The sequence below is a fragment of the Scophthalmus maximus genome, chromosome 19 (genome assembly GCF_022379125.1).
Source record: "Scophthalmus maximus strain ysfricsl-2021 chromosome 19, ASM2237912v1, whole genome shotgun sequence".
NCBI lineage: Eukaryota > Metazoa > Chordata > Actinopteri > Pleuronectiformes > Scophthalmidae > Scophthalmus > Scophthalmus maximus.
Genome location: NC_061533.1, coordinates 5,552,006 through 5,579,854, shown reverse-complemented (window position 1 = coordinate 5,579,854; position 27,849 = coordinate 5,552,006). Strand labels below are relative to the sequence as shown.

Genomic DNA, 27,849 nt, shown 5'->3' with positions numbered 1-27,849 from the left:
TTGAGAATAAACTGAAAGAACTCTAGATACATTTGGGATAACATAAAGTGAGATTATTAATCTACTTCATTTCTCTGTCCTCAGGTAAACTGTGCCAACAAGCCGACCCCTGTGCCTCGAACCCGTGTGCCAACAGCGGCCAGTGCTCCGCCATCGAGTCCATCTACGTCTGCACCTGCACGCCGTTCTTCTCGGGAAAGACCTGCAAGCAGGACGTGAACGAGTGCGACGCGTCGCCCTGCAAGAACGGCGGCACGTGCGTCAACCAGTTCGGCGGGTACGCGTGCCAGTGTCCGCAGGAGTACACGGGCAGGCACTGCGAGAGCCGCTACCTGCCCTGCAGCCCGTCGCCCTGCCACAACGGGGGCACCTGCATCCAGAAGGGAGAGACCAGCTACGAATGCACCTGTGTGCCAGGTAGGAAATTCATATGGAGCTAAATTTTGGGGGATGGTTGGAAAGTTGTTCACGCGGCCTGCCGTCCCAGCACTTCGATCCACGTGAATATTTAACATCAGCTTCGACTTGAGTCATTTGAGGGAACGGAGAGAACCAGGAACAACCCAACATGCCGAGAGCAATATAGCGTACGAGCCGTGTCCCACCACCCACTTCTATTCAACCACGTCTGTTGGAAAGAGGGAGGAGCTATTTTAACCGGTGTATGTGAAGCATGGTAGCTGCTAGTCACCAGCCACATGCTGCTTTCACCAAATGTTGACCCCAACAGCCAAAAAACCCTTTCCCCAACTAGGTTGTGTTCGCGCTTTAGTCCAAGGCGGTGCTAACCTTTCAGTCATGGCAGATAAACAGACCCAAATTTGCTCCTTTAGTTATATTCGTCGCCGACTGAAAGCAGTGGCTGTGTGACCAAATTCTCGTTTCATATCCAAAAATAACAATAGGCCTATATATCGTTTCCTGTCAGTTTTAAACTACAAGAAGTTAAACTATCAAACACATCAGCCGGATTTGTCATTTGCCAGCTGCCGTGACTCACGCGGCCCTCTTGAGAGATCCTCTCCAGTCACTCTCGAGTTCCTCAGCACGCCGACCTCAGCCCCGGGGTCAGTGGCTGGTCGAGCGCATGATGTCATTCAAGGCTCGGGCTCGTTCCGGCCCGTGTCGTGTCCTGTGTGTGAACAAGGCAGAGCGGGAAGGCATCGGGGGGCTTATCGCAAGGAAATTGTGAAAGGACATCTGTCTCACGTCGCGACGTGAAGCGGAGATCGCCGGGGCTGTACCGTCCTGCCCGTCACCTCCCGGACCTCCCAAACACGCTGATACTGCCTCATTTTTTTTTTGTCTGTTTCCGCTGACTTTAGTAAGTCACGTGTCACAGCTTGTCATCCCATCTGGCTGACTGGCATTCGAGGCCTACTGGAACTTATGTTACTCATTAAGTTATTCATAATTGTCGATAAAGAGTTGACATTTTGCTTCATTTCCTGTCGACTAACCATTCAACGACTCCGCTACACCAGCTGGCTAAAATTTTTTAAGATTATATATATATATATATTTTATATTACCCTGTCATCTTGCATGTCACTCTATATCTATCTCACAATATCGGAATATAAAAATGCGGAATGGATGAAAACACATAACACAATTCCATCTTAGTTGTGAGGCAGCAAAGAATCACACAGAGTGACTGTTGCTTTATCAATTATGAAATTCTCTTTAATATATTCAATGAAGGGCTCACATTCTCTCTGACTTTGCTAACGTTTTTAAATGTTAACCAGCTTCGCCTGCTACTGTAGTGAATTTAATAATCGCTGAGGAGGGTTAAGGCCGTGGCAGTGTGCTATATATTTCCCAACACGCCACTTGTACGGTCCAGTGGTTTCCTCTTGTGTAACTGTCTGACAGAGTGGATTATTGGTTATTACATGGCACGGCTGCCACAGACCTCAAGAGGCTGCCTCCTTTTCTTGGCAGGAAAGAAAGACAGTTGACCACATTTAACTGTAGAAAAAAGTGTCACTCCCTTTTGTTGTGAATGGGGAAAATATGTTTCGGAAAAATGACTGTAGAGAAAGTGGGGGCAACGCGTGCTGGGACAAACGAAATGGAGCCGCGCGTTTTTGTCTGTTTCAGGTTTCAGCGGGAAGAGCTGCAACTACAACATCGACGACTGTCCCGGGCACGAGTGCCAGAACGGTGGGACGTGCGTCGACGGCGTCAACACCTACAACTGCCAGTGCAGACCGGAGTTTACAGGTTTCTATTTAGATACGTCACTTCAACAACACTGGCGGGATTTGATGGAAGTTCACCAGGAGACCAGCGGTCTGTTTTTTGGGGGACATGATCCAATTAAACCTCCACTCCTCTTGACCCCTCTGTTGTCCCGCAGGTCAGCTCTGCACAGAGGACGTCGACGAGTGCCAGCTGATGCCCAACGCCTGCCAGAACGGCGGCACGTGCCACAACACCTACGGCAGCTACCAGTGCGTGTGCGTGAACGGCTGGACCGGCGACGACTGCAGCGAGAACATCGACGACTGTGCCAGCGCCGCCTGCTACGCCGGGTCCACCTGTCACGACCGCGTGGCGTCGTTCTACTGCGAGTGCCCCCACGGCCGCACAGGTATTTCCCGCGCTTGTTGGGGCTCTGAATTGCTCGGCGAGGGAACAGCTCGTGGCAGCTTCGTGAGCTCGAATCAGCCGCGTCTGTGACTAGGTGACGTTTTCATTAGGGGCTGGTGGAAGGACGAGGAAGTGAAACAAGCTGAAATGAAAAGGGCTGTGGAGTCCACACCAGGGAGTGAGTGTGTGACATTCATGAATGCTGATCTTTGGTTTTACCCAAAGTGTTGGTAGACATGAGTGTGTGTGTGTGTGTGTGTGTGTGGTTCGCAGTTTGCAGATGTATCATTTCGACACTTCTAAGTTCAGCTAAAGTCTCACCGCCATTTGAAGACAATAATGTGCTGACATTCATTAATATGAATGACTCTTCGACATAAATGCTGTGATGAGTAAAGTTCAGAGTTTTTCCCTGATTTATGGCTGTTGGTCGACTACTTTATAACTGTTCCAAGTCACAGCACCATCACTCTTATATAACTATTCAACTTTACGACTAACTGGATTATTGATTTGAATCATTGGACATCTGGATACTATCTAATATAGTTATTAGAGAAACAGCCTCTCCTGACATCCTGTCCCTGCTGAAAAAGCTTTGGAGAAGATAATGTATTTATTTATATACTTCTTATAAGTAAAGTTTTCCATCAGTCATCTTACCTCAACCTGTCATTTAAAGTTAAAAAAAAATAAAAAAAAATAAAAAAAGGAACTGTCTTGGAGTTGCATCAGATTTCCAGTGAGTCGGGAAAAAAAAGAGCAGCACTGACAACTAAGAAAAGTACAACAGAGACCTTTTTTTTTCTTGTTGGATTAAAGTCACTAAAGTTCATGGGATTCGGGATAATTGCAGTTCATAAAACGAGAAATTACGGGGGTGACGTTCAGGGCAATATAATAAAAGGGCCACCACGCGCTCTCTGCACCAGGTCTGCTGTGCCAGCTGGACGACGCCTGCATCAGTAACCCGTGTCAGAAGGGCTCCAACTGCGACACCAACCCGGTCAATGGAAACCACTTCTGTACCTGCCCCTTGGGGTACGTCGGGGCCTCCTGCGACCAGGACGTTGACGAGTGTGCACTGGGTAAGGCCTCGCGCCGCTTTGCACCTTGACCCGTCGGCTTGTCTGCTCTCGGACCGCTGAAGCGAAGCATTGATTTCATTCATACTTCTCAAAACAGGTTCCAACCCGTGTGAGCACGCGGGCAAGTGCATCAACACCAAGGGTTCGTTCCAGTGTAAGTGCCAGCAGGGTTACGTGGGGCCGCGGTGCGAGCTGGACATCAACGAGTGCATGTCCAACCCGTGCATGAACGAGGCCACGTGCCTGGACCAGATCGGAGACTTCCACTGCATCTGCATGCCAGGTGAGACGCTCGGAAGAGAATACTATCTGCAGCTTAACGGACCGTCCCGCCGCGAACCCGGGACACGGTGACGCACAAGGGCTTTTTTCTTTTTGCGAGATCGCAAGTCCTTCCGAGGCGAAATTGTGATCTTGACTAAAGTGTCGTTCTCATTTGCTTAAACTGATGTCGGCAAATCCGAGTCACGCGGAGTCAAGAGTTTTAAAAGGCTCCTCCAAGTGGAATCGGTCTATTTTCAGTCTCTGTGGCTTGAGTGAGGTTATCTGCACCTTCCCTGTAATTTGCCGTTGGAGTAAATAGTCCAAAGGCCAAAACCACATGGTACCAAACGTGACTGAAGTGTAAGTGAACATCTTTGTTTGCCTTTTTTGCTTCCCACTATTTGGTGCTGAGGTTACTAGTTGATTAACCCTTTAGTCCTTTGTGGAAAGTTTTATATAGATTCAAGGTTTTTTTGGTTTTCCCCCCCCCCAAATTTTCACAATTAGTTTCGAGCCTAAAAAAATAATGCTTCCCTCAAATGTGAACCTTTAGTTTCGTTTGCTGAAACTTGAATTATCTTTAATAAACTAAAACAAGCAATTTGAGAACAACAGCCTTGGCTCCGGGAAATTGCGACGGCAATTTTTTACTTTTCTCTGCTACGAACTGATCGATCTATTATACAGCTATTTTCATATTTGATTAAACCGTTAAGTCATTTTTGGAAGAGAAATTTGTTCGCGGACTTGAGGATTCAGCCGCTTTCCTTTGTCGTACGTGATCGCAAACCGAATGCGTTTCACGTTTGGGACCTTTGGTCGGACAAAACAAGGAATCTGTTCGATTTTTTTCACTTAATAAGTCGATTGAATCAAATTTCAAGGAAAATTGCTCATGGCAGGCCCACTGCTACACGACAGCAGTGTGAACACGCTTCTCACCGAGCATCTCTCTCTCTCTCGCCCGTCCAACCGACCGATCCATCTCCCTTCCTGGTGCTCCCTTGCTAATTGGCCAGGCTACGAGGGGGATTTCTGCCAGATCGATACGGACGAGTGCGCCAACGGCCCCTGCCTCAACAACGGCAAGTGTATCGACAAGATCAACTCCTTCCACTGCCAGTGCCCCACAGGTGAGGCTGCCGTACTGCCGCGGAGGAGGGAGGAGGCTCTCTCTCTCTCTGCCTCTCTGTCTGTCTCTCTCTCTCTCTCTCCCGCGCTCAAACACACACACACACACACACACACACACACACACACCTCTCTGGACGGGCACTAATCCCAGCCCTGAGGCAGGCTTACGCAGGCCCGGGTAGCACAGAACGAACGCAGCAGTCGAGGTGGAGAAATAAAAGAATCTATAGGGAAAGACTTGAGGAAGTTTGAACTTTTTAAATAAGTTTTCTAATCACTTTTTTTTTCGCAAAGTCTGACGAGTGAGCGGGAACTTGTGGATCCCATCTAGACCCGTGACCCGTAACTAGGGGGAGAGGATGTTCGCAGGCAGAACTGCTGCAAGGTTAATCGTGAGATGATGATTCCTGTGTAGTGGCTGCCAGGGAGGCTGTCGATCAGTCCGATTTGAACAGAGGAAGTTGTTTTGCTGCAACGTGCTTGTCCCCAGAAATGCCATCAGAGTTACAGTATTTGGACGAGAAGTACTGTCGTGTAGTTCGGGGGGGGGGGGGGGTGAAGGAATGCAACTATTGAATTTTGGTGAGAGCGAAAAAGGAGAAGTGAAGAAATTAGGGGAAGGTTCTTCCACTGTTTCTTTGTTTTGTTTTGTTTTTGAATTCTTTCAGTGGGATCATTGACGTGGAAGTAAATTCTTTTTTCCTTTTTCTCTTTTTTTTTTTTTCCTGGGAGGAAAAATAGCGAAGCTCTGAAAAATGGGTGGATCAAAGGCGGCCTGGGTGGAGAGAGAGAGAGAGAGAGAGAGAGAGAGAGAGAGAGAGAGAGGCAGGATTCCTCCTGTTGAGAGGGGAAAGGAGAGGAAGGGGGGAAAATTGAAAGAGAGGAAGAAAGACATCCCAACGAGGAAGCTTTAGAATTAAAAGAGAAGGGGGTACAAGAGTGAGCACAAGAGCTTAACGCCTAAAAGAATTCCGTGTGACATTGAGAGGGGGTTATGTGAGGAAGCGGCACAAAGTGGTGGTGGTGGTGGTGAAAGTGGGTTTTTTTTTTTGGGGGGGGGGGGGGGATGAGACGCACAGACCGTTATGCCGAAGCAGGAAGGGAGGGCTGAAGAAAGGGGGCGGGGGGCTTTAACCGGTCTGCTTGAGATGTAAATTTGTCCCTGGTGCGAGCCAGGCCCGAGGCGAGGGTCCCCTCTTTTCATTTCTGTACATGGAATAGCCATGGAAACCCCGCCGAGGGCCGCTGAAATGTCTGATTCCAACAGTCTGGGGATAAATCCCTCTCTGGCTGCTGAGGTGCATGACGTGTGTGTGTGTGTGTGCGCGTGCGTGTGTGTGTGTGTGTGCGTGTGTGTGCGCGTGCGCACGCCTGCATTTCTGATACGACTTTTGAATATGTTTATGCATATGTGTGCATCTGGGTATGACACGTCCTGTTTTTCATCATTTTGATTTGAGTTTGGAGGATTCCGTTTGCATCGCGTCCTGGAAAAATAAACACTCAATTTGTATTCGCTTGAGGTTTGTTCCACTTTTTGGCAGCTCGGCTAACTGAGGACCCACGTGTTGGTTTACCCTCTTGCTCGGCAAACGGCTCATGTTCCACTTTTTGAGCCTCGGGACTTTCTTCCATATTGATATATTGAGTCCAAAAGTTCACACAAAAAGAAGGCTGATGATTACAGACAAAGTATGAAGATATAATTGATACCACTTCCTAACAATATGACTGATTGCATTTATAAAAGTTGGCAGTTATAAATCAGATTGAGTTTTTACTTATAAACCTGTTTGTGCCTACAAAGTGGTGCAAAACTTGAATCAACTTTTTTTCTTTTTTCGGAGACTTGCATATTTTTTTAACCACAGTTGTGTGTGTGTGTGTGTGTGTGTGTGTGTGTGTGACTAAAAACACATCTCTGCATGTCTTGCATAAGCTCAAGTCAGATTGGTTCTAGCAAAGTCCACGCAAGTACCTCGTCGCTGGGTTAACCGCTGTCTGTCTGTCTGTCTGTCTGTCTGTCTGTCTGCCACCTGCGTCTTCATGCAGAGAGGTGGGGAGGGGGAGGTGGAACTTTATCGCTTCATCAGACAACGTCTCCCTAGACCTCGGGACTGTACCGTCTTTTGACAGAGGGGGAGATGAGAGGAAAAATATCAGAGATGTGCAAAAAAAAATAAACGGGGAGAAAGCCTGCTGGTTGATTTTGAATGACAAGGCGGTTGAATGGTGGAGGGCGAAAGGTCAAGCTGGCTCTTTGTAGAGCGCGGGCAAGGAGCGGAGGGGAGGGGGGTGAAAGCCAGACAGGAGAATGCACATTGTGATGGAAAAGTTTTGGAGGACAAAGGAGGCAACAGGCTCGGTTTGGCTGAGATGAGGCGTTGAGCGCACAGGCCCTCCTTTGTCACCCCTTGGTCAGGAGGCCTCGCAACTTTCATTCTTCCCTCACCCCCCCACCCCCCACCCCTCCCGCCTGAAACTAGCCGGCTCCCCCACTCTCCCTTCTCCTTTCGGAGTCGTGCTGAAAAGAAGAGAAAAAGGGGGAAAATAGGGAGCTTATAGTGTTTTGCTCTCGTTAATTAACATGCAGATTTTCTGATTGGTTGAGAGCTCTTACGAGCAAGGGCTCGGGATTAGGAGCGGGACGGGTTTGAAATGGTGAGAACACAGTTGCCATGTCTGTACACACACACACACGCACACACACACACACACACACACACACACACGCTCCCTCAAGCACAGACGCACACAATGAAAACCCCTCTGGCTGTTTCTCCAGGCTTCACTGGGAACCTTTGCCAGATAGACATCGACGAGTGTGCCAGCACGCCGTGCAAAAATGGCGCCAAATGCACGGACGGGCCCAACAAGTACACCTGCGAGTGCACCGAAGGTACAAAAGGTTTTCTTTTAAGTGCAATAATCACACAGTAAAAACTTTAAGAGGCCTTGGCCAAGTCGAAGGTAAAGTGTGGCACAGGAGGCCGATATTTTTGAGCCTTCGAAATTGAAACAGCGTAATGCGTCGACTCTTTTCGGCCAGGTTACACTGGGAGACACTGCGAGACCGACATCAACGAGTGCTCCTCGGACCCCTGCCACTACGGCACCTGCATCGACGGCCTGGCCTCCTTCAGCTGCCACTGCAAGCCCGGGTACACCGGCCGGCTGTGCGAAACCAACATCAACGAGTGTCTGAGCCAGCCGTGCAGGAACGGGGGCACCTGCCAGGACCAGGAGAACGCCTACATATGCAGCTGCCCCAAGGGCACCACGGGTAAGGGCCGCACACGCGCACATATGAAGAAATAGGGGTGTGACGTCTCTGCGAAATTTCCAAGGTCAAAGCGAGAGCAATTTTTCTTCCAGGAATCAACTGTGAAATCAACATCGACGACTGCAAGAGCAACCCCTGCGACTACGGGACCTGCATCGACAAGATCAATGGCTACGAGTGTGCCTGTGAACCGGGCTACACTGGTAAGAAAGCTCCGACGCGCCGTCTCTTTTTTCAGGCCAGAGGGTTGGGCTCAGCCCCTGCGAGCGAGAACACCCCCCGCCATCTTCTCTCTACAAGAAGCTCAGATCACAGCGGTAGAAACTTTTACTGCGTCGAGAGGAGGGAGCAGAGAGTTGGTCAAAATCGCCTTCAACCTGCACACAACGAGTGTTTAAGGTGCAGCATTGAGGGATTCGAAGGCACGGACGGGGAGGGTGACAGATGGCGAGCGAGTGAGCACGCTCCTCTGAGGCTCGACCGGTGTCGCCTTCCAGCTCCACCCTGTCCCCAACCTGCTGCCGTCAGGACACCCAAGCTGCCCCTCCCGCACAAAGAGAGGACGGGGACACACACACACACACACACACACACACACACAAACAAGGCCACCGGAGATTTGAGCAGGAGAAAAGATTCCCCCTGAAAGATTCCTGAAAGTTGAGCTTTTAAAAGCTCGGAAAGCCGGTCCCTGCTTTAAAAAGCCAAATGGGCCGCCTTCATGTTAATGAATGGCGTCAATGCCTCAAGTGGGCCGACAAAGGGGGGCTTACAACCCCTCATGTCTCTGGGAATTGATACGTTACCTGCTCCGAGCTACAGACGTTCATTGTGCGGCGGCCCTGTTTGTAGTTGCGCGAACTGTGTCGTCGTGTATTTATACAAAAGATAGAGAGGAAAGTATCCCGTCATACGTCGAGGAAGAACTGATTTGACGCCGCACTGTGCAGCATCTTCACACGAAGCCCCCCTCGTCCTTCTTTCCTTTTCAGGCACCATGTGCAACATCAACATCGACGAGTGCGCCATCAACCCCTGCCACAATGGCGGCACCTGCATCGACGGCATCAACGGCTTCACGTGCGTGTGTCCGGACGGCTACCACGACGCCACCTGCTTCTCCCAGGTCAACGAGTGTCTCAGCAACCCCTGCATCCACGGCCACTGCGACGACAAGATCAACGGGTGAGGCGGACGACCAGGGAGCCGAACCAGGGGAACTGGGACACCGACTAGCTGTTTCCCACAGTATTCCCGTCTGTATGCTAAACTAAGGAGAACCAGCTGTTGGCAGCAGGACCATATTAATCGTCCAATAAGTGCATTTCCCCAAACTATCATTTAAAAGTTGGCGTTAAATGAAACCGAATCCCAGCAAGTTCAGCTTCTCCTTCTGGAGGTTGTTAAAAGGGTTTTTCATTTCCTTACATTCCTGGAATGGACAATAAAATCACACATTCGCGATTTAGTGCGCAAAGATCTTGGGCTGGACGTCGTTTAAACGTTCTGATACCAGTGCCAATACCTGAGTTTTGGTAGCCATTGCTGAAACGATTCTTCTGAGAAATATAGACCCGGTGTTTTCTACAACTTGGAAGGGGGAGTTGGACGTGTTCTCGCAAGGAGCTAGATGAGAACGTTGATGCACGCTGGGGTTTTTATAGATGTGAGGATGGTATCGAGCTTCTCATCTGACACCCAGCAAGAAGGCGGGCCAGCGTGTGTCCTTTTTCTTTGTTTTTTTCGTCAATTTTGCCAAACTCCTAATTTGTTGAATGCAGTTTGAGTGCAAGCAGACATAAAAGTGGAAACATTCTATTTCAAATCAAGAACCACACTCTCAGTGCTGTTCCGATAAAGTCCTGCAGCTCAGCGCCGAGCCCTTACGAATGTCTGATGCAAGATGTGGCGGTTTTGTTTTTTTTTTGAAGTGGGAGGAAACTGTGTAAGAAATCCAATTCATGTCAGACTGAAATGACCTCTGGGAATTTTGTCCCCGTCAGCTATAAGTGCCTGTGCGATTCTGGCTGGAGCGGCAAGAACTGTGACATCAACAACAACGAGTGTGAGTCCAACCCGTGCACCAATGGAGGCACCTGCAAGGACATGACCAGCGGCTACGTCTGCACCTGTCGCATGGGCTTCACCGGTCAGTACCTGTGTGTGTGTGTGTGTGTCAGTGGCTTGTACAGTATATTGTGTGTTTCCCCTCCACACCACTTGACTGTTGACCTTAAACTGAAGTGTGTGTGTGTGTGTGTGTGTGTGTGTGTGTGTGTGTGTGTGTGTGTGTGTGTGTGTGTGTGTGTGTGTGTGTGTGTGTGTGTGTGTGTGTGTGTGTGTGTGTGTGTGTGTGTGTGTGTGTGTGTGTGTGTGTGTGTGTGTGTGTGTGTGTGTGTGTGTGTGTCTAATACGTTCCCCTCTCTCCGCTGTAACCACAGGACCAAACTGCCAGACCAACATCAACGAGTGTGCCTCCAACCCGTGCCTCAACCAGGGGACGTGCATCGACGACGTCGCGGGCTACAAGTGCAACTGCGTCCTGCCCTACACGGGTATGAAAATATTATTGGAAAATAGCTGATATGCCTACGCGCTGACCCCGTGCTCAGGCATTTCCTTGCTGGAGGGAGGAGGCCGGTAGTTTCCACAGCATGTGTACTTTGGGTTGTTGGGCAAAGAGCAGGAACGTGTGTCGGATGAAATAGCCGTCGAGTAAAGTTCAGACGCGAGACTTCCTCAAAGACACCGAGAACCTCTGGCTCACGCTGCTCCTCAGTGGCACGCTGAGCGTCCTCGATAAGAGATCTGGAAAATATTTTTCCAACTCCTCTCATTTATCAGTCGACAAAACGGATGATATTGGAAAGGATGAGGGGCCAACTTTTTTTTTTCTTGCATTTGTCGAGTCGTCTTTTTGGAAAAATCCACAGGACTTTGAATAATAAAAAAAAGGCCTTTTGCTTGCGCAGGGGTGGGAACGGGCGGGGGGGGGGGGGGGGGGGGGGGGGGGGGGGGGGGGGGGGGGGGGGGGGGGGGGGGGGGGGGGGGGGGGGGGGGGGGGGGGATGTCGGCGCTCGACACATTTCCTGTTTGCCTGCTTCCTGTCTCACAGAGCAGCAAATGGCCTCACAATGGCCGGAAACTGGAGCCGGCTTCCTGTGCGAGCCGTGTGTTGTGGAAACAGATAGGGAAACGTCTCTGCAGGCCTCTAACACTAACAGAACCTGGCTAGAATCTTCTGATAGCACTGACTGAAAGAGGATTCCGTGTCCATTTGGGTTGGGCTATCTCCAAGTTCATGACTCCTGATGTGTGATATCACACTGTAGAAAGTTGAGCCTAGCGTTGTAACTTGCCTTTTTAAATGAACGGGGATTTCTTTTTTTCTGTCCCATGTGGTGCAGGGGAGAACTGTGAAACCCTCATGGCCCCCTGCGGCTCCAAACCCTGCAAACACGGAGGAACGTGTCAGGAGTCGGAGGACTTCCAGAGCTTCTCTTGTGTCTGTCCCGAAGGATGGCAAGGTAAACATTGACGTCGGCGGACCCGTAGTGTGCAGCAGCAGCAGCAGCAAAAAAAAAAAAAAAATCCCCAAGCTTCTTCAGACATAAACTCCTGCAAATGTTGCCGCTCATCGTACGAAGAGCGCAGCAGGAGATCGTCCGGGGTCAGACACGTTCACAGCAGGAACACTTCCGGAACTGTGGGCTCACTCGGACATTTTCCGGAAAACATTTTGCTCTGGGTCTGGCAGCAAAAGTTCCGGAAAATGTACGGAGTCACATTTGCAGCCATTTGCATTCTCACTCACAGCCCCCTCTTCATTCAGGAAAATGACTCAGGTCGCAGAATCATGTTTTGGTGTGGATTTAATATTTAAAATATGTATTTTCAGGGCCCTACACCTTTAACTGTTTTTACAGCACCTCACCTGAATTGTTCTGCTTTGTAGGGCAGTGTGTATTATGTCGTTTAGAATATGGAGTTTAGAACTTCCGTACTTACTTTCCCTCCTCGTGCTCAATGAAGTGTCATTTAATATCCTCCTATATCCCACATCCTATTGTCTGAGATGGTATTGTAACATTTGTGTATTCTTTGTCTACGTCGTTCTATTCTATTACATTCCATTTGATATTATTCTTATTTTTATTCTATTCTTATTCAAACCTGTACTCATTCTGGCCCTGTGGCTTTGGGCTGCTGTCACACCTGAATATCCCCCATTGGGGATAAATGAAGGGCAAATAAATAAATCTTATCTCATCTCGGACGCTGGATTTGACCCGCCGTGTAAAGAGCAGGGGTAAACATTCTCCTCTGCGTTCCTCCACTCTCAGGCCAAACCTGCGAGGTGGACATCAAAGAGTGTGTGAAGAACCCCTGTCGCAACGGAGCAACCTGCCTGAACACTCTGGGCAGTTACCGCTGCGGCTGCAAACCGGGCTTCACCGGACGCAACTGTGAGACCGACGTTGACGACTGCCAGCCCAGTAAGCTCCCCGAATTCTCCTCTTTTTGTTCTTAGAGAACCCCCCCCCCCCCCGCCCGCACATTTCCAATTTGCTAAGGCCGAAACGCTCTGCCTCCAGACCCCTGCAGCAACGGGGGCCTCTGCGACGACGAGGTGAACGGCTTCCTGTGCACCTGCACGGCCGGCTTCCGGGGCACCAAGTGCGAGGAGGACATCAACGAGTGCGAGAGCAACCCGTGCAAGAACGGGGCCAACTGCACCGACTGCGTCAACAGCTACACCTGCACCTGCCCGGCCGGCTTCAGCGGCATCCACTGTGAAAACAACACGCCTGACTGCACGGAGAGGTACGGAGCTCGCAGAGGACACAAGTGCCACGTCCCTTTTACAGATCGGTATCAAAGTATTCAGACAGATTGGTGGTTAAGGGCGTCCGGTCAGATCAACAGGTTCATCTTCATCCTCTGGATCATGCAGTCCCCTATTTTCTTGTCCACTACTGCCCCCTCTGGTGGAGTATTGACCTACAACTGTTAACTTCATCTCCAGTATATTGCAGCAGGCCCATGATCAATAAAAGATACTTTCCCTGTACATTAGATTAGTGTATGGCTGTAGAGTTGCCAAGCCTAGTTGGGATATAAAGTAGGACTTTGCAATTAAAATATTGGTATGTATTTAACTTTCTGTGAGTCTGTCAGGTAAGTTGAGTTTGACTTTGTCTCTCCCTCTCCCCTCTTCTTCTTGAAAAAAGCCGCACAACGCCGCACAACTCATACTGGTGTAATTCAAAATCCGTACCACATTTCTTCTGCAGCTCCTGCTTCAACGGCGGCAGCTGCATGGACGGCATCAACACCTTCACGTGCCTGTGCCCGCCGGGCTTCACCGGGAGCTACTGCCAGCACGACATCAACGAGTGCGACTCCAAGCCCTGTCTGAACGGCGGCACCTGCCAGGACAGCTACGGCACCTACAAGTGCACCTGCCCTCACGGTTACACCGGACTGAACTGCCAGGTAGGACGAGCGATCGTGGACGCTTGCTGTGTGGCTGCTGCAATCATTTGAATGCACTTGTACTTTTGCACATCTTTTGATGAGCGAATGACCAAATCAAAGCTAACTGCGGAATAAAAATCCAATATCTCCCCGCACCTTCCAGAACCTGGTTCGCTGGTGCGACTTGTCGCCCTGTAAGAACGGGGGAACCTGCTGGCAGAGGGGAACCACCTACAGCTGCGAGTGTGAGACCGGCTGGACGGGCCTGTACTGCGACGTCCCCAGTGTTTCCTGTGAGGTGGCAGCCAAACAGAGAGGTACGATGGAGGGGATGCTTTAAAAAAAAAGAAAAAGAAAACACCTCAAAATATCATCCTAATTCCATAAAAAAGTTCAAAGACAACACCAACAGCAGTTCCCCCCCTCCCCGTCCCGTCCTCTCTGCGCAGGAGTGGACGTTGCCCACCTGTGCCGTAACTCGGGCCAGTGCCTGGACGCAGGCAACGTTCACTACTGCCACTGTCAGGTGGGATACACCGGGAGCTACTGTGAGGAGCAGGTGGACGAGTGCACGCCCAACCCCTGTCAAAACGGAGCCGCCTGCACCGACTTCTTGGGCGGATACACCTGCAAGGTATTTTACAAAAGGCACTTTAAAAGTTTGAATGCAGTTTGATATGTTCATTTAGGTTTCATGACAGGGTTTTTAAGGGGTTTAGATGAAGAGGCCTGTTTTATAAATAGAAGGCAAGCAGCTTGCTTATGTTAATCTCCCCTGGAATAAAGGATCTGCTGGCCTTGGCAGGATGGAGGCCAGAAAAAGCGCCAGGTAAACAGTCTTTGTTTCATGTCAGTCATTGATTCAACTCTCCCCCCCCCCCCCCCCCCCCACCCCTCTCTTCTCCCTCTTTCTTGGCCTCCTTCCTCTTTCCTCTCCATCCTCCCAGTGCTTGCCAGGCTACGTGGGGACCAACTGCTCCGACGAGATCAATGAGTGCCTCTCCCAGCCGTGCCAGAACGGGGGCACCTGCATTGACCTGATCAATACCTACAAATGCTCCTGTCCCCGCGGGACCCAAGGTCAGCGGACCCCACGCACACGCCTCCGCACACCGCTCTGCCTATCCATCCTCTCCGGCCTCGTCCTCCACGCTTCATTAATTAGGGCTTAGCAGCACCCGGAGCGCGTCTGCAAAACTCCTCCCACCGCCCCCCCGCCCCATCTCTTTCCTCTACTCGTCAAATACGCCATTGATTTTTCTCTCAGACATGAAGGGGAGTGTGTGTTGCAGGTCAGCCTCAAGGGCCGGTGGAGTGAGTGTATCCCCCCCCCCCCCCCAAAAAGCCAACATGTGTCTGTAGTTGTTTTTCATAATTAAGCCACTAAATTGTGTCTGAGCCCCTGACGTAAAGTTAGAAGAAAATCCACCATAAAATATTCCTTCTTTTTTTTTAATTCATGATTTTTAAGCCTTTTCTTGTGTTTTTTCATTTTACAAGATTCAGAAATCGTTAAAAGTTTTTGACGACAATTTTTTATACCTATCCTCTCCTATTTCTGTTTTTAACCTAAAGTGTGTTACATTAGAGAAGCAGGACACCGTTAAATTTCAGTTTATTTGTGTCTCTATTTGTATTTCTGTGTTTTTCATTCCGGCACACTTGAGCCCTTCCGTCCTTATTAAGACATTTGATATGAACAGATGTGTTAGAGGTCAAGCCACACACAGTAAATTTAATGAAAATATCCAGAGTTCCAGGGTCCAGTTCAGTTCAAACCGGATTTCAGCTGAATTTGATCTCCCTTTATCCAAAAGACGACACGGATCAGTTTATATAATGTTTAGATAATGTGCCAAATTCCCTTTAAGTAATTAATAAAAAAGAACAGATTTACAATATGGAGTGTTTGTACTGCAACTGCCACTTTAACAATCTGATTTTCAGGGGGATTATGGTATTAGGATTTAATAAAATCCAATACACGCTAATGTTTTCAATTGAAGAACAAAAGTAAAGATCAATCTATCTACAACACTTCAGGGACAAATCAGTGATACGAGAAGCAGATGTACGAATCCAACAAAGCAGATAACTTCACATCATCACAAACATCAAACATCACAGACTAAATATTTGTCAAACCATGTGACACCAAAGAAATTTCTCCCTTGGCTTAACCTCTGAACCCCCCCCCCCCCCCCCCCCCCCCCCCCTCTTTACCCTACCCATCCTCAGGGGTGCACTGCGAGATCAACCTGGACGACTGCAACCCGTTCACCGACCCGGTCACCAACGAGCCAAAGTGCTTCAACAAGGGCAAGTGTGTGGACCGCGTCGGGGGCTACCACTGCACCTGCCCCCTGGGGTACGTCGGGGAGCGCTGCGAGGGAGACGTCAACGAGTGCCTGTCCAACCCCTGCGACCCGCGGGGCACGCACAGCTGCATCCAGCTCACCAACAACTACCGCTGCGAGTGTCGCACGGGGTACACAGGTAAATTATGACTTGCAATCGCAACAGGAAAGCTGAGAATGTTTTGTTTTTTTTATTAAAAAAATATGTTCAATCTTCTTGTTGTGCGTGTGCGTGTGTGTGTGTGTGTGTGTGTGTGTGTGTGTGTGTGTCACCTCTTCTACAGGTCAGCGCTGTGACACGGTGTTCGACGGCTGTAAGGGCAAACCTTGTCGTAACGGAGGGACCTGCGCTGTGGCCAGTAACACGCCACACGGCTTCATCTGCAAATGTCCTCCTGTGAGCAAACACACACACACACACACACACACACTCTTTGACTTTTGAGGGCTGTAAAATTCCCCCAAAACAACAACAACAATTAACTTTTTTTTAACGTTTTTAATATTCAAAATGGAGACAAATAAATTATTACAATTATTGACTTTTAAAAAAAAGTAGCTTTGAACTGTTTGTTAAAAATAAAATGTAAATGAATTGTGTTTTTCCTTATCTGACAGGGCTTCACCGGCTCCACGTGTGAGTACGACGCCCAGGCCTGCGGCAGCCTCCACTGTCGCAACGGGGGCACCTGCATCTCCGGCCACAAGAATCCCAAGTGCCTGTGCGGCCCGTCGTTCACCGGGCCCGAGTGCCAGTATCCCACCGACAGCCCCTGCAATTCCAACCCCTGCTACAACGGCGGCACGTGCGAGTACACGCTCGAGGCGCCGTTCTACCACTGCGTGTGCCCCACGAACTTCAACGGCCTCCGCTGCCACATCCTGGACTACAGCTTCCTGGGCGGGTTCGGCCACGACATCCCGCCGCCCTCCGAGGTGGAGGTGGCCTGCGAGATCCCGCAGTGCAAGGAGAACCGGCACAACAGCGTCTGCGACGTGCTGTGCAACAACCACGCGTGCGGCTGGGACAACGGCGACTGCTCGCTCAACTTCGACGACCCGTGGAAGAACTGCTCGGCCTCGCTGCAGTGCTGGCGCTACTTCAACAACGGGAAGTGCGACGCGCAGTGCGATAACGCTGGGTGCCTGTACGACGGCTTCGACTGCCAGAATCTGGAAGGACAGTGCAAGTACGTAATCTGTTTTTATCCTTATCGACCTTAAAAAAAGCATGCACGGAAACACTGACCCGTATTCTTCTTTCTCCAGCCCTCTTTATGACCAGTACTGCAAGGACCATTACGCCGACGGCCACTGCGACCAGGGCTGCAACAATGCCGAGTGCGAGTGGGACGGCTTGGACTGCGCGAACAACATGCCGGAGAAGCTGGCGCTGGGCCAGCTGGTGCTGGTGGTCCACATCACGCCCGAGCAGCTCCTCAGCAACTCCTCCGCCTTCCTGCGCGAGCTGAGCAGCGTCCTCCGCACCAACGTGATCTTCAGCAGGACGGGCAAGGGCGAGGTGATGGTGTACCCGTACTACGGCAGCGAGCACGAGCTGAAGAAGTACAACGTCAAGCGCTCGGTGGCCCCGTGGCCCGAGGCCCCCGGCGAGGCGCTGAGCGCGGCGAAGCGGAGCCTGTCCGGCGTGGTCGCGGGGAGCCGGAGGAGGAGGAGGGAGCTGGACCACTTGCAGATCAAAGGGTGAGGGAGAAGATCCTAAAATGTCTCCTTCACTTACTTTTTTTTTTTTTTTGGGGACTAATTGTTGACTTGATATGACGTGCTCGTCCCCCCCCCCCCCCCCCCCCCCCCCCCCCCCCCCCCCCCGTAGTTCAATCGTCCACTTGGAGGTGGACAACCGTCAGTGCTTCCAGCAGTCCACTGAGTGTTTCCAGAGCACCAATGACGCGGCAGCCTTCCTCGGGGCTTTGGCCTCCAGCGGCACACTGGACGTTTCGTACACCATCAAAGCCGTTTACAGTGAGTATACGTTGTCAGAGTCTTGAGTATTCATGCACATTTTTGCCGAACAGATTTTTTTATTCGTCTTTCCTACTTTAACTGTGGCCCCTCGAGTTACTACGTGATACTGGAGTGAAATGAATCTGCACTGAAGTCTCTTGCCCCCCCCCCCCCCCACCATTTCCCAAAAGAGCAAAACCAACAATGAATTAATCCCATTAAAAAGTATCTTCTGATATCACTTAATCCTGTTTCTGTGCAGCCGAGCTCCAGTCAGTCACTCATCATTGAGGGACATGTTCCGTCGTCAATGAGCCTGAGGAGTATTGTTTTAATTTTGACTCAGTTCTACATGAAACCATCCTGCTGCTGGAAATGGTGGCTAAACGCACAATAATGCATTTTGATCTACTGCTCGGAATAGTCCCACACAAATTGATTATTTACCTCCGTTTGAGCAATGTTTGCTAAAAGCTACAGCGCTCAGCTGTTTACGGACATTTGTTTTTTCTTTTAAGACCAGATAAGATCATCTGTTATGAGAAATTAGAAACATCCCCCAAAAAATAAATCAATAAGTAAACCTGCAATATAAACAAAAGGAAATATAAAGAATATAAACATAATAGAAATTGAATAAAATATAACATGTACGGGTTACACATAGAAAGATATTGAAATTGCGCAAATGAAGTATCGAGAGTTGATTTGAAATTGCACCTGAATTATTTTTTTTTGTGCAGTTGTTTGTCATAATTCTGTCTGTAGCCGGCCGTAGTTATTTGGTTTTCAGAGGAGAACTCAAAAAACCATCTGGAACTTTTTCATGAAACTTCACAATTATGTTTATTTATATTTATGGATCTCATGAGCTGCCTTAGCGATCCTGGTTTTGAACAATTGACATGTCCAAGGAAACAAATGGACGTGGAGGCTGAGTGGTGCAAGGATGTGAAGGATAGACCAAAGGCTGCTCGGGATGGTGGGGGAAAAAAATACACCCCAAAAATTTAAAATTTCGTTTGCATTCTGATTCGTTGTGATTGATGAATGTGATTTCCTGTGAACCGGCTGAAGCACGGTTATGTTCTTTCAAGGCCTCGTATTAGTAGCTACACGTACGCACTCGTTCGCGGGGTGGATGAGACACGTGCTCCTTTTCACGCTCGCGCTCAAACTCAAAGTCTCCGCCGCGCCCTCCGGTCAGGTCCTAACCCTGCCGCTCTTTGATTGTGTATTTGTTATGCAGCGGTGAACAAATGCAATTGTGAATCTCATGGCCTAAACAATCAATCCTCCCCTCGTTGCGTAAATCCACTGGCTCCGGGCTCCAAAATGGTTAATTGCTGCAAATCAACTCGTCCAATCCCCCCGCTCGCACGATATAGCGCTCTATCTCTGACTCCGTCTCTCTCTCTCTCTCTCTCTCTCTCTCTCTCTCAGACGTGTGCGTGTTTTACGTCCACACACACACTCACGCACGCACGCACACGCACACACATACACACTTCATCCCACAATGTGAGGGGCTGCTGCAACCTTCACCTCGCTGAATGTAATACCAGGACTTAATGCATCTCCAAGGGTTTAGGTTGGGGGAGTTTATCATTTCAAAATCGTTAGTGGAAAAGAGAGAGAGAGAGAGAGAGAAGGAGAAAAAATTGATCGGGAGTGTGCTAGAAGTTGGGAGTCTTTGTTATCTCGAAAATCCTAATAAATCCTTCGTCTTTACAGCTTAAAGCGCGTGCAGTAATTTGAAGTTCATTAATCCCCCTCCTTTCTTTTTTTTTTTTTCTCTTAAAGAAGAAATGGTAAAGTTGTCTCCTGGTACCCGAGGTTGAGAAGGGAGAGAGGCGGTGGTTGGTGGTGTTCCTTTTCTTCCCCCTTTTTTCTTTTTAGCACGCCCCATCCCCTTGGTTTTTTTGTTTTTTTCCTTTTTGAAAAGTGGTTAGCAATGCCGATTATTTCTGAATAGGTAGTGGAAGCTAGGTTTACAAACGGTGAGGGTCGCCAGTCAGTTTCTGGAGCTCGCTGACGGTTGCCGGCGTGTTTTTTTCGGGAGCGGGAACCGCGGCGGCGCCGGCGGCGGCGGCGGAGACGAGGCGGACCGGCTCTGCTCCAAACACTCAGGCGGATCCTGGGCGTCCCGGTCTATCGCCTGTCGTGACCATGCTGTCCCTTTTCCTACCAGGCGACGTGGACCAAAAGCTTTCGCCGAGCCTCTACCCAATCTACCTGGTCCTGGGCGGCGTCGGGATACTGGCCTTCCTCGGAGTGGGGATGGTGGCCGCCCGAAAGCGCCGCCACGAGCACGGGCGCCTCTGGCTCCCCGAGGGCTTCAAGACCACAGAGACCAGCAAGAAGAAGAGGCGGGAGCCTGTCGGAGAGGATTCGGTGGGATTAAAGTAAGTTTGGGGCTCATTCCACGGCAGCGCTCGGTGTCACCGGGCGCCTGTTTCTTTTCGCGGGTCATGTGAAGGGGCTAGTTCTGAAGGGCAAAATGAGCGTGACTGGTGATCTGTCAAATTTAGAAAAAAAGGAGGGTTTTGCCCGGATCATGAACGATAATGATATGGCAGGTTTGGGTGCGCATTAATTGACTCGTCGGGCCGGAGGGGTGGGGTACGGAGTCAATCAATGCTTTTGTTTTTTTCGGCGTTCGCCGCACCATTAGTGGTTGAGGTGCTCGGATGAGATGGAGGCAGGAGGCTACGAGGGTTTTCACTGGGTTCTCTGCTGCTTCACCACAGGCCACTCAAAAACACTTCGGACATTTCACTCATGGATGACGCCCAGAACGATTGGGGCGAGGACGAGCCCTCGGATGCAAAGCGCTTCAGGGTAAGCAAACTGAGCTTTTTTTTTTTTTTTAAATATTATTTTCAAATTTATGCAGCAATTTCTGTAAAAAAAAAAAAACGACTTTAAAATTCTTTCAATGCCCAGATGGGATTTGGAAAATTCTCAATTGTGTGCATTTTTTCAAATTTTAATTATTATTTTTTTAACAGCCATTTGTCATCCACCTTAATTATGTTGTGATTCGATTCCCTGTCCCTGTTCTTTAGCAGTTTGACGAGCAGTCTATACTGGAGGTGGACGATCAGACCGACCACCGACAGTGGACGCAGCAGCACCTGGACGCCGCCGACCTGCGCATCGCCTCCATCGCTCCCACACCCCCCCAGGGCGAGATTGAGAGCGACTCCATGGACGTCAATGTCCGCGGACCAGGTGGGTTGAACTCTTTAACATATCAGGGAAATTGAAGGGGAGTTCTGTGCCGGTGGATGTGGATCTAAATTTGGTTAATTTTTCCCTTTGGCTGACTTGGTCGTCTCCATGAACAACACATATTATACTCTAAGAATTTACAAAGAATAACCAAATGTAATTTCAGGCAACTGTAATTTCCTCACAAGCTTTAATTGTGTAGAACTAATATTGATTTACTTGAGAAAGAAAATATTATATTTCTGTTTGTGAAACACTCGATAGTTTCCTCTCTTCAAAGGTTTTAAAAAATTATTAAAAGTGAGATAATATGAAAAAGAAAACTGTCTCGTTGGTAGAACTGCTCACAACGTATATGTGCCATAAGTTGGGAAAAATGGTTGATATTGATTTGTTTTAACTTTTTGAGTAAACAATTCTCGTAATAATGTGTGTGTGTCTATGAGTATTGATTCGTGCGGGGGGTGGGGAGGGTTTCTAAGGGAACATTTCACATTTCTTGTGTGTTCGTGTGTGCGTAATCGCGCATGTAGGAGTTGCTAAAGCCCCATGTCCTCAGGGTAAAGGATCTTCTTCAAAGCAGCCGCCTGGAAGCCGGGCGCCTGAGGGAAAACACTCATTCCTGATCAGATTAATCATTTGACCAGTAATGGGCCTTCTGCTTTCTTTTCCTATTCTACATTTAATTTTTTTCAAAACAACCAAATAAAGGATTCAATGCAAAAACCAAAATTTGTAATAAGTGCCAAATGTCCCAAAATCAAAGCTACAGGGTTAAGAACTTGAGAGCACACTTTCTCCCCCCGCCGGGGGATCGATGCACTTGAATCGACCAGAATCTGCGAGATCTGGGGCTTGCGATCCTTTTGAAGAGGAGAAAACCTATCCGAGCGACTGACAGTGCTGCCTCTCACAGTTGGATATGAATGTTTCGGTTTTGCAGCAGCCTAGCTTTAACAAGCCCCGGCCTCTATCCCCCCGGCTTCCCGTTCCCTCTGAAGCTTCTCCCGCGCCGAGGCCTTGATCAGAATCCATTATCGAAAAGAGAGCCGCCATGATTCAGCCCAGGCAAAAGTGTCAAATCCACATTTCGATTTGTTTGTTGCCTCTGTTTTGATCTGGCTGATGCTTTGAAGTGCAGGCTCTTCTCTTCTCAGTCGCAGTCTACCGGGGTCTTTTGCTGACCAGGCAGAACCCTCACCTCCTCCTCTCCCCCTCCTCTCTGTCCAGATGGATTCACGCCCCTGATGATCGCGTCCTGCAGCGGCGGAGGTCTGGAAACGGGCAACAGCGAGGAAGAGGAGGACGCCTCCGCCAACGTGATCAACGACTTCATCTACCAGGGCGCCAACCTCCACAATCAGACCGACCGGACGGGCGAGACCGCGCTCCACCTGGCCGCGCGCTACGCTCGCTCGGACGCGGCGAAGCGCCTGCTGGAGGCCAGCGCCGATGCCAACATCCAGGACAACATGGGCAGGACGCCCCTGCACGCTGCTGTGGCCGCCGACGCCCAGGGGGTGTTCCAGGTGGGTTCTCAATAGGCCATATGTATTCTTTGTTTAAGGTGGCAGAGTTATAGAATAGTATTTGTACTGAATTTAAGAAAGAATGAGTCAATTTATCGGTCAATTACTGTAAAAAAAATGGCAAACATTAGCTATTTCCAGCCTCCTAGATGTGATGATTTGATAATTTCTTTTCATTGTGTTTAAGATTGTTACTTAGACGAAACTTAAAGGGAAGTTGACACTTGTTTCAATTTATTTATTTTCTGTGTAGTTGTGGGCTAAAGAGTAAATTTGTCAATCCCCAGGAAGTTGTTTCATAAAATCAAATTATCCATAAACTATCGCAGACAAGAATGACCAGAGATTAAATTTAAGTGTGACATTTAAAGGAATGACATGTCTGTCTGTAGATTCTGATCCGGAACCGCGCCACAGACTTGGACTCTCGCATGCATGACGGCACCACGCCCCTGATCCTGGCTGCCAGGCTGGCAGTGGAGGGCATGGTGGAGGAGCTCATCAACTGCCACGCTGACGTCAATGCCATCGACGATTTCGGTAAAGTTTCACTTGTTTTCCGTCGATCGCACGAGCCACAAAATCATTACGACTTAGCGTTGGGGAAGGAACACTTCAGATTCAATGACTCTATTCTTTTTTTTCTTTTTTTTTGTCTTTTCAGGTAAGTCGGCCCTGCACTGGGCTGCTGCAGTAAATAACCTGGAGGCTGCTATCGTTCTACTTAAGAACGGTGCCAACAAGGACATGCAAAACAACAAGGTATGAAAACAATCCGTCTCTTCTTCCTCTTTCTACTGTAAAACATCTTTGATTCCCTGTGCATCTGCGAGTCTCCTGACGTGTTGTGTCTCCGTTCTCTCCGCCTCAGGAGGAAACACCTCTGTTCTTGGCCGCCAGGGAGGGAAGCTACGAGACCGCCAAGGTCCTACTGGAGCACTTTGCCAACAGAGAGATCACCGACCACATGGACCGGCTGCCCAGGGACATTGCGCAGGAGAGAATGCATCACGACATTGTGCGGCTGATGGACGAGTACAACCTGGTGCGAAGTCCTCCCATGCACGGCGGTTCGCTCGGCACCACGTTGTCGCCCCCTCTTTGCTCGCCCAACGGTTACCTGGGCAGCATGAAGCCCTTGCCCCAGGGTCAAGGCCACGGCAAAAAGGCACGCAAGCCCAGCGCCAAGGGCATCGGCTGCAAGGAGGGCAAAGACATGAAGGTGAAGAAGAAGAATTCCCAGGACGGGAAGTCGGGGAACCTCCTGGACAGCTCGGCTGTTCTGTCGCCGGTTGACTCGTTGGAGTCTCCGCACGGCTACGTCTCCGACGTGGCCTCGCCGCCCATGATGACTTCACCTTTCCAGCAGTCGCCGTCGATGGCCCTGAACCACCTGCAGGTCATGTCTGACCCGCACCTGCCCGTGAACCACATGGTGATGCCGAACAAGCAGGAGCTGGCTCGCATGCAGTTCGACCCGCTGCCTCCCCGCCTCACCCATCTGCCCGTGTCCGGCTCCGGTGGCCCGGGCGCCATGAACGGCCAGTGCGACTGGCTGTCCAGGATGCACGGCAGCATGGGCCAGCCGGGCCAGTTCAATCCCATGAGGGGAGGCCCTGGCGGTCAGGGAGGCCTGCACCAGGGGGGCCAGCACGGGATAATGACCGCCCTCCACAACGGCCTGTCTCAGATGATGACCTACCAGGGGATCCAGGGCACCAGGCTGGGGCCGCAGCCGCACATCCTGCAGCAGCAGGCGCAACAGATGCAGCAGATGCAGAACCTCCAGCAGCTCCAGCAGCAGCAGAGTATCCAGCTGCAGCATCAAAACTCAAACCCCACCAACAGCCAGAACTTCATCAGCGGTGAGCTGAGTTCTCCGGAGCTCCAGCCGGGCACGGGCGGCTCCAGCATGCCCATCCACACCATCCTGCCACAGGAGACCCAGATCATGCCCTCCTCCATCAGTCAGTCAATGGCCAGCACCCAGTTCCTCACCCCGCCCTCCCAGCACAGTTATTCGGGCCCCATGGACAACACCCCAAACCACCAGGTCCAGGTGCCCGACCACCCCTTTCTAACGCCCTCGCCGGGCTCCCCTGACCAGTGGTCCAGCTCGTCTCCTCATTCCAACCTGTCCGACTGGTCCGAGGGCATTTCGAGTCCGCCGACGAGCATGCAGTCGCAGATCGGACACATACCTGAACAATTCAAATAAATCGCATGTATCTTTTGTGCCCAGATGAGCTGCTCTCTATTTTTTTATGAAGAAAAAGGCACTCTGTGGGGGAAAAAAAGAAGAGAAAAAAAGGGCAAAGCTGTAAACAAGATTTAATAGGACTTTTTTTATACGCTTTCATACTAACAGCTACACCTGTTTTTTCATCCATTCTTTTTTATTTATTAATGTCTTTATTTATGCGCATTGCCTGCTTACAGAAATTTTGGGGGGATCCGTGGTGTTGGGTTGTACGCAGGACAGAGACTTTTTCTTTTAGAGAGACTCTTTTCTTTTAGTTCTCTTTTTTTTCTGCAGTGAAGTCGCAGCATACACACTGGGTATTTATTTCCTTGAGGACTTTTTAATCTTTGCCTTTTTTTCACATGATGTCTCAATCTTTTGTTTATATCGTGTCATTATTTCTTTTTGTATAATCTTGTTTATAAAGAATTTTTTTTTGGATTAAGGGGCATTTTATAGAGCACATTTATATGTTTCAGTGTTATTTTCAATTTTGTTGTAAGCGTGGGGAAAATGTTCTAGTCGGTTTGATGAGAAAGCAAGTTGCGAAAAGTTGTTATTTCATGCACAAGTCCTTTCCCCCCTTTTTTGACTATTATGTGATTCTTAGTTACACTCTAGAGTTGTGTACATTTCTTGAATCAGAGGAACGGCATTACGTTGCACCTCTGGGTTGGATCGCGTTCATACGTGGAGATGTGGTGGAGATGTGATATGGTGTACAGTACACAGCCATCTCGGAGATGGGCGGTTAAAGACAGGATTTGAGCGTCTGCTGGTCCTGTGGTGTTGGAGAACTGGCCGGTCGGCCACAGTGTATGTTGTTGTCCCGAGGGAAAAAGGAAAACGTCATTTCCCCCTGTCCCTCCTATTAGTTTGAGCCTATGGCTGTGTTCTTCCTTTTTGTAAATATGTTCCCGTGTAAGCAAGATTTTGTTTAAGAAATCTGATGTCTTAAGCATGCAATTTTTGATAGGTCTCGCGCCAGTCAACAGCCTCTAAAAATATCAAACAGAACAGAATATATATATATATTTTGTATTTTTACTGTCCCTTATGCATAAAGAAATTTGAACTATATACAAATAGATACAATATATTGTAAGGCAACATTTTTCTCATTAAAAAGAAGAAAAAAAAACATTAATAAATATTGAAGTTTTATAAACTGATATTTATTTACTGTTCTGCAACACGTACAAATCCACTGAGGCATCCATCTGTGTATGTTATGTTTTGTTACACTTTGATGAAATGAAAAGAAGTTGTTGGATAAGTTCTCAGCTGTGTTCCTCATCAATGCTTTGTAAGAAGCTCCCCGGTATAATTTGCAAAAAAACCCCACATAAGGTTGTAGTGAAATTGTAATATCTGTAATATGTTTCCTTCCTCTCATAAATTTATGATTTGCAAGAAATGTATTTTACCTTTTCATTTTCTATCTGTACAAAATGTTTCTTGTTATAATAAAGGGCACATGTGTGTCTTAAATGAAGAGACATGTCTTTTGTGTTATCTTTGAGGAAAACAACATAAAGTCACATTCTAAATTTCTATCTCTCAACAGGGTAAAACTGAATATGTTTTTAGATCAAATGGGACCTTTATTTTCAACATACAGTAGCAACTTATTTAATAATTGTATGTATGATAGGCAGACTGTCATTCAATGTAGTATGTCTCCATCTAGTGGTACACATTTTTTCCTTTAATGTCACTATTCATTTACTTAGGTCCAGTTGCATCATCCATGCATACCCGTTGAGTTACTCTGAGGTTCTTCAAGCTTTCCTATTTATATTGAGTTAAGTTTCTTTTATGATTTTCTACAGGATAACAAATGAGAATAAGATCAGATGCCAAGTCTGCTGTGTGATCTTTTAATTGAACAACTTTCTGTTATCTACAATTTAACTATGATTACATTTCTAACCTATAGTTTAGTCTGATAATTGATTAGTTATTGGGTCTGTAAAATGTAAAATGACAAAAATGGACCCAAATTGACTGTAAATGTCGATCTCCTGTCCATTCAATAGCCCCACATATTCTGGTTGCAGTTGTATAAAACAAAGAAAATTACAAAATTCTTACAACAAATGAGCTGAATCAATAAATTCTTTGCCATTTTAGTTTTAGAAATAAATTGCAAATTCATTTTTTTGACTAATCATTGCAGCTCTAGATAAAAAAAAAATCATTTAATTTAATTTGAATCTAATCTAACGTTCTGTGATTGTCTACTTGTCATCTAGACAGGCTGAAAGAAAGTGTAGATGTGGGGCTCTCACACATCTAATCCATAGGTGTTGGCCTTCAAAACTGTGAATGAGTTTTATATAGAGTGATTTGCAACAGCATACTTACATGAAAAGTGCTCTATAAATAAAATTTCTTTTTTAATATTATTATTATTATTATTATTATTAACTGTACACCCAACAGTTTGCCTTCAATGAAAAAGGCTAAACAATAAGTGGGATAAAAAGGTTGCTGTATATATTTTATAATGTACAATTATTAATAAATATTATAAATTGCAAGCCTTCTGCTGTTGAATGATAACATTTCGTGAGATAATAACTCGGTATTTGTACATTTTCAATCGGCGTCTTGTAGTATTTTCCATTGATTGAAAAACAAAGAACTACGACTCCCATGATGCACCGCGCTGCAA

General features: G+C 48.4%; 1 protein-coding gene across 2 annotated transcripts in view; it reads left to right on the top strand.

Annotated features, from left to right (window-relative positions):
* Window positions 1-26,667, top strand: part of LOC118313801 (neurogenic locus notch homolog protein 1-like) — a 40,609-nt gene extending 13,942 nt beyond the window's left edge. Inside the window, exons 4-34 of one of the 2 annotated variants that reach the window (XM_047329122.1) lie at window positions 85-417; window positions 2,107-2,229; window positions 2,366-2,599; window positions 3,531-3,686; window positions 3,784-3,969; window positions 4,970-5,083; window positions 7,870-7,983; window positions 8,134-8,367; window positions 8,460-8,570; window positions 9,360-9,552; window positions 10,371-10,516; window positions 10,809-10,922; window positions 11,775-11,894; window positions 12,711-12,863; window positions 12,963-13,191; window positions 13,662-13,863; window positions 14,009-14,162; window positions 14,295-14,479; window positions 14,793-14,925; window positions 16,084-16,341; window positions 16,487-16,599; window positions 16,821-17,392; window positions 17,472-17,906; window positions 18,037-18,185; window positions 20,359-20,572; window positions 20,918-21,008; window positions 21,239-21,401; window positions 22,632-22,930; window positions 23,323-23,470; window positions 23,595-23,692; window positions 23,802-26,667. In XM_047329122.1, the coding sequence (XP_047185078.1) occupies window positions 85-417; window positions 2,107-2,229; window positions 2,366-2,599; window positions 3,531-3,686; window positions 3,784-3,969; window positions 4,970-5,083; window positions 7,870-7,983; window positions 8,134-8,367; window positions 8,460-8,570; window positions 9,360-9,552; window positions 10,371-10,516; window positions 10,809-10,922; window positions 11,775-11,894; window positions 12,711-12,863; window positions 12,963-13,191; window positions 13,662-13,863; window positions 14,009-14,162; window positions 14,295-14,479; window positions 14,793-14,925; window positions 16,084-16,341; window positions 16,487-16,599; window positions 16,821-17,392; window positions 17,472-17,906; window positions 18,037-18,185; window positions 20,359-20,572; window positions 20,918-21,008; window positions 21,239-21,401; window positions 22,632-22,930; window positions 23,323-23,470; window positions 23,595-23,692; window positions 23,802-25,148 (7,121 nt within the window). In that variant the 3' untranslated portion in view covers window positions 25,149-26,667. Of the gene's footprint in view, window positions 1-84; window positions 418-2,106; window positions 2,230-2,365; window positions 2,600-3,530; window positions 3,687-3,783; window positions 3,970-4,969; window positions 5,084-7,869; window positions 7,984-8,133; window positions 8,368-8,459; window positions 8,571-9,359; window positions 9,553-10,370; window positions 10,517-10,808; window positions 10,923-11,774; window positions 11,895-12,710; window positions 12,864-12,962; window positions 13,192-13,661; window positions 13,864-14,008; window positions 14,163-14,294; window positions 14,480-14,792; window positions 14,926-16,083; window positions 16,342-16,486; window positions 16,600-16,820; window positions 17,393-17,471; window positions 17,907-18,036; window positions 18,186-20,358; window positions 20,573-20,917; window positions 21,009-21,235; window positions 21,402-22,631; window positions 22,931-23,322; window positions 23,471-23,594; window positions 23,693-23,801 lie in introns of both variants that reach the window. The other variant, XM_035639662.2, reaches the window with a different exon arrangement.
* Window positions 26,668-27,849: the final 1,182 nt, after the last annotated feature.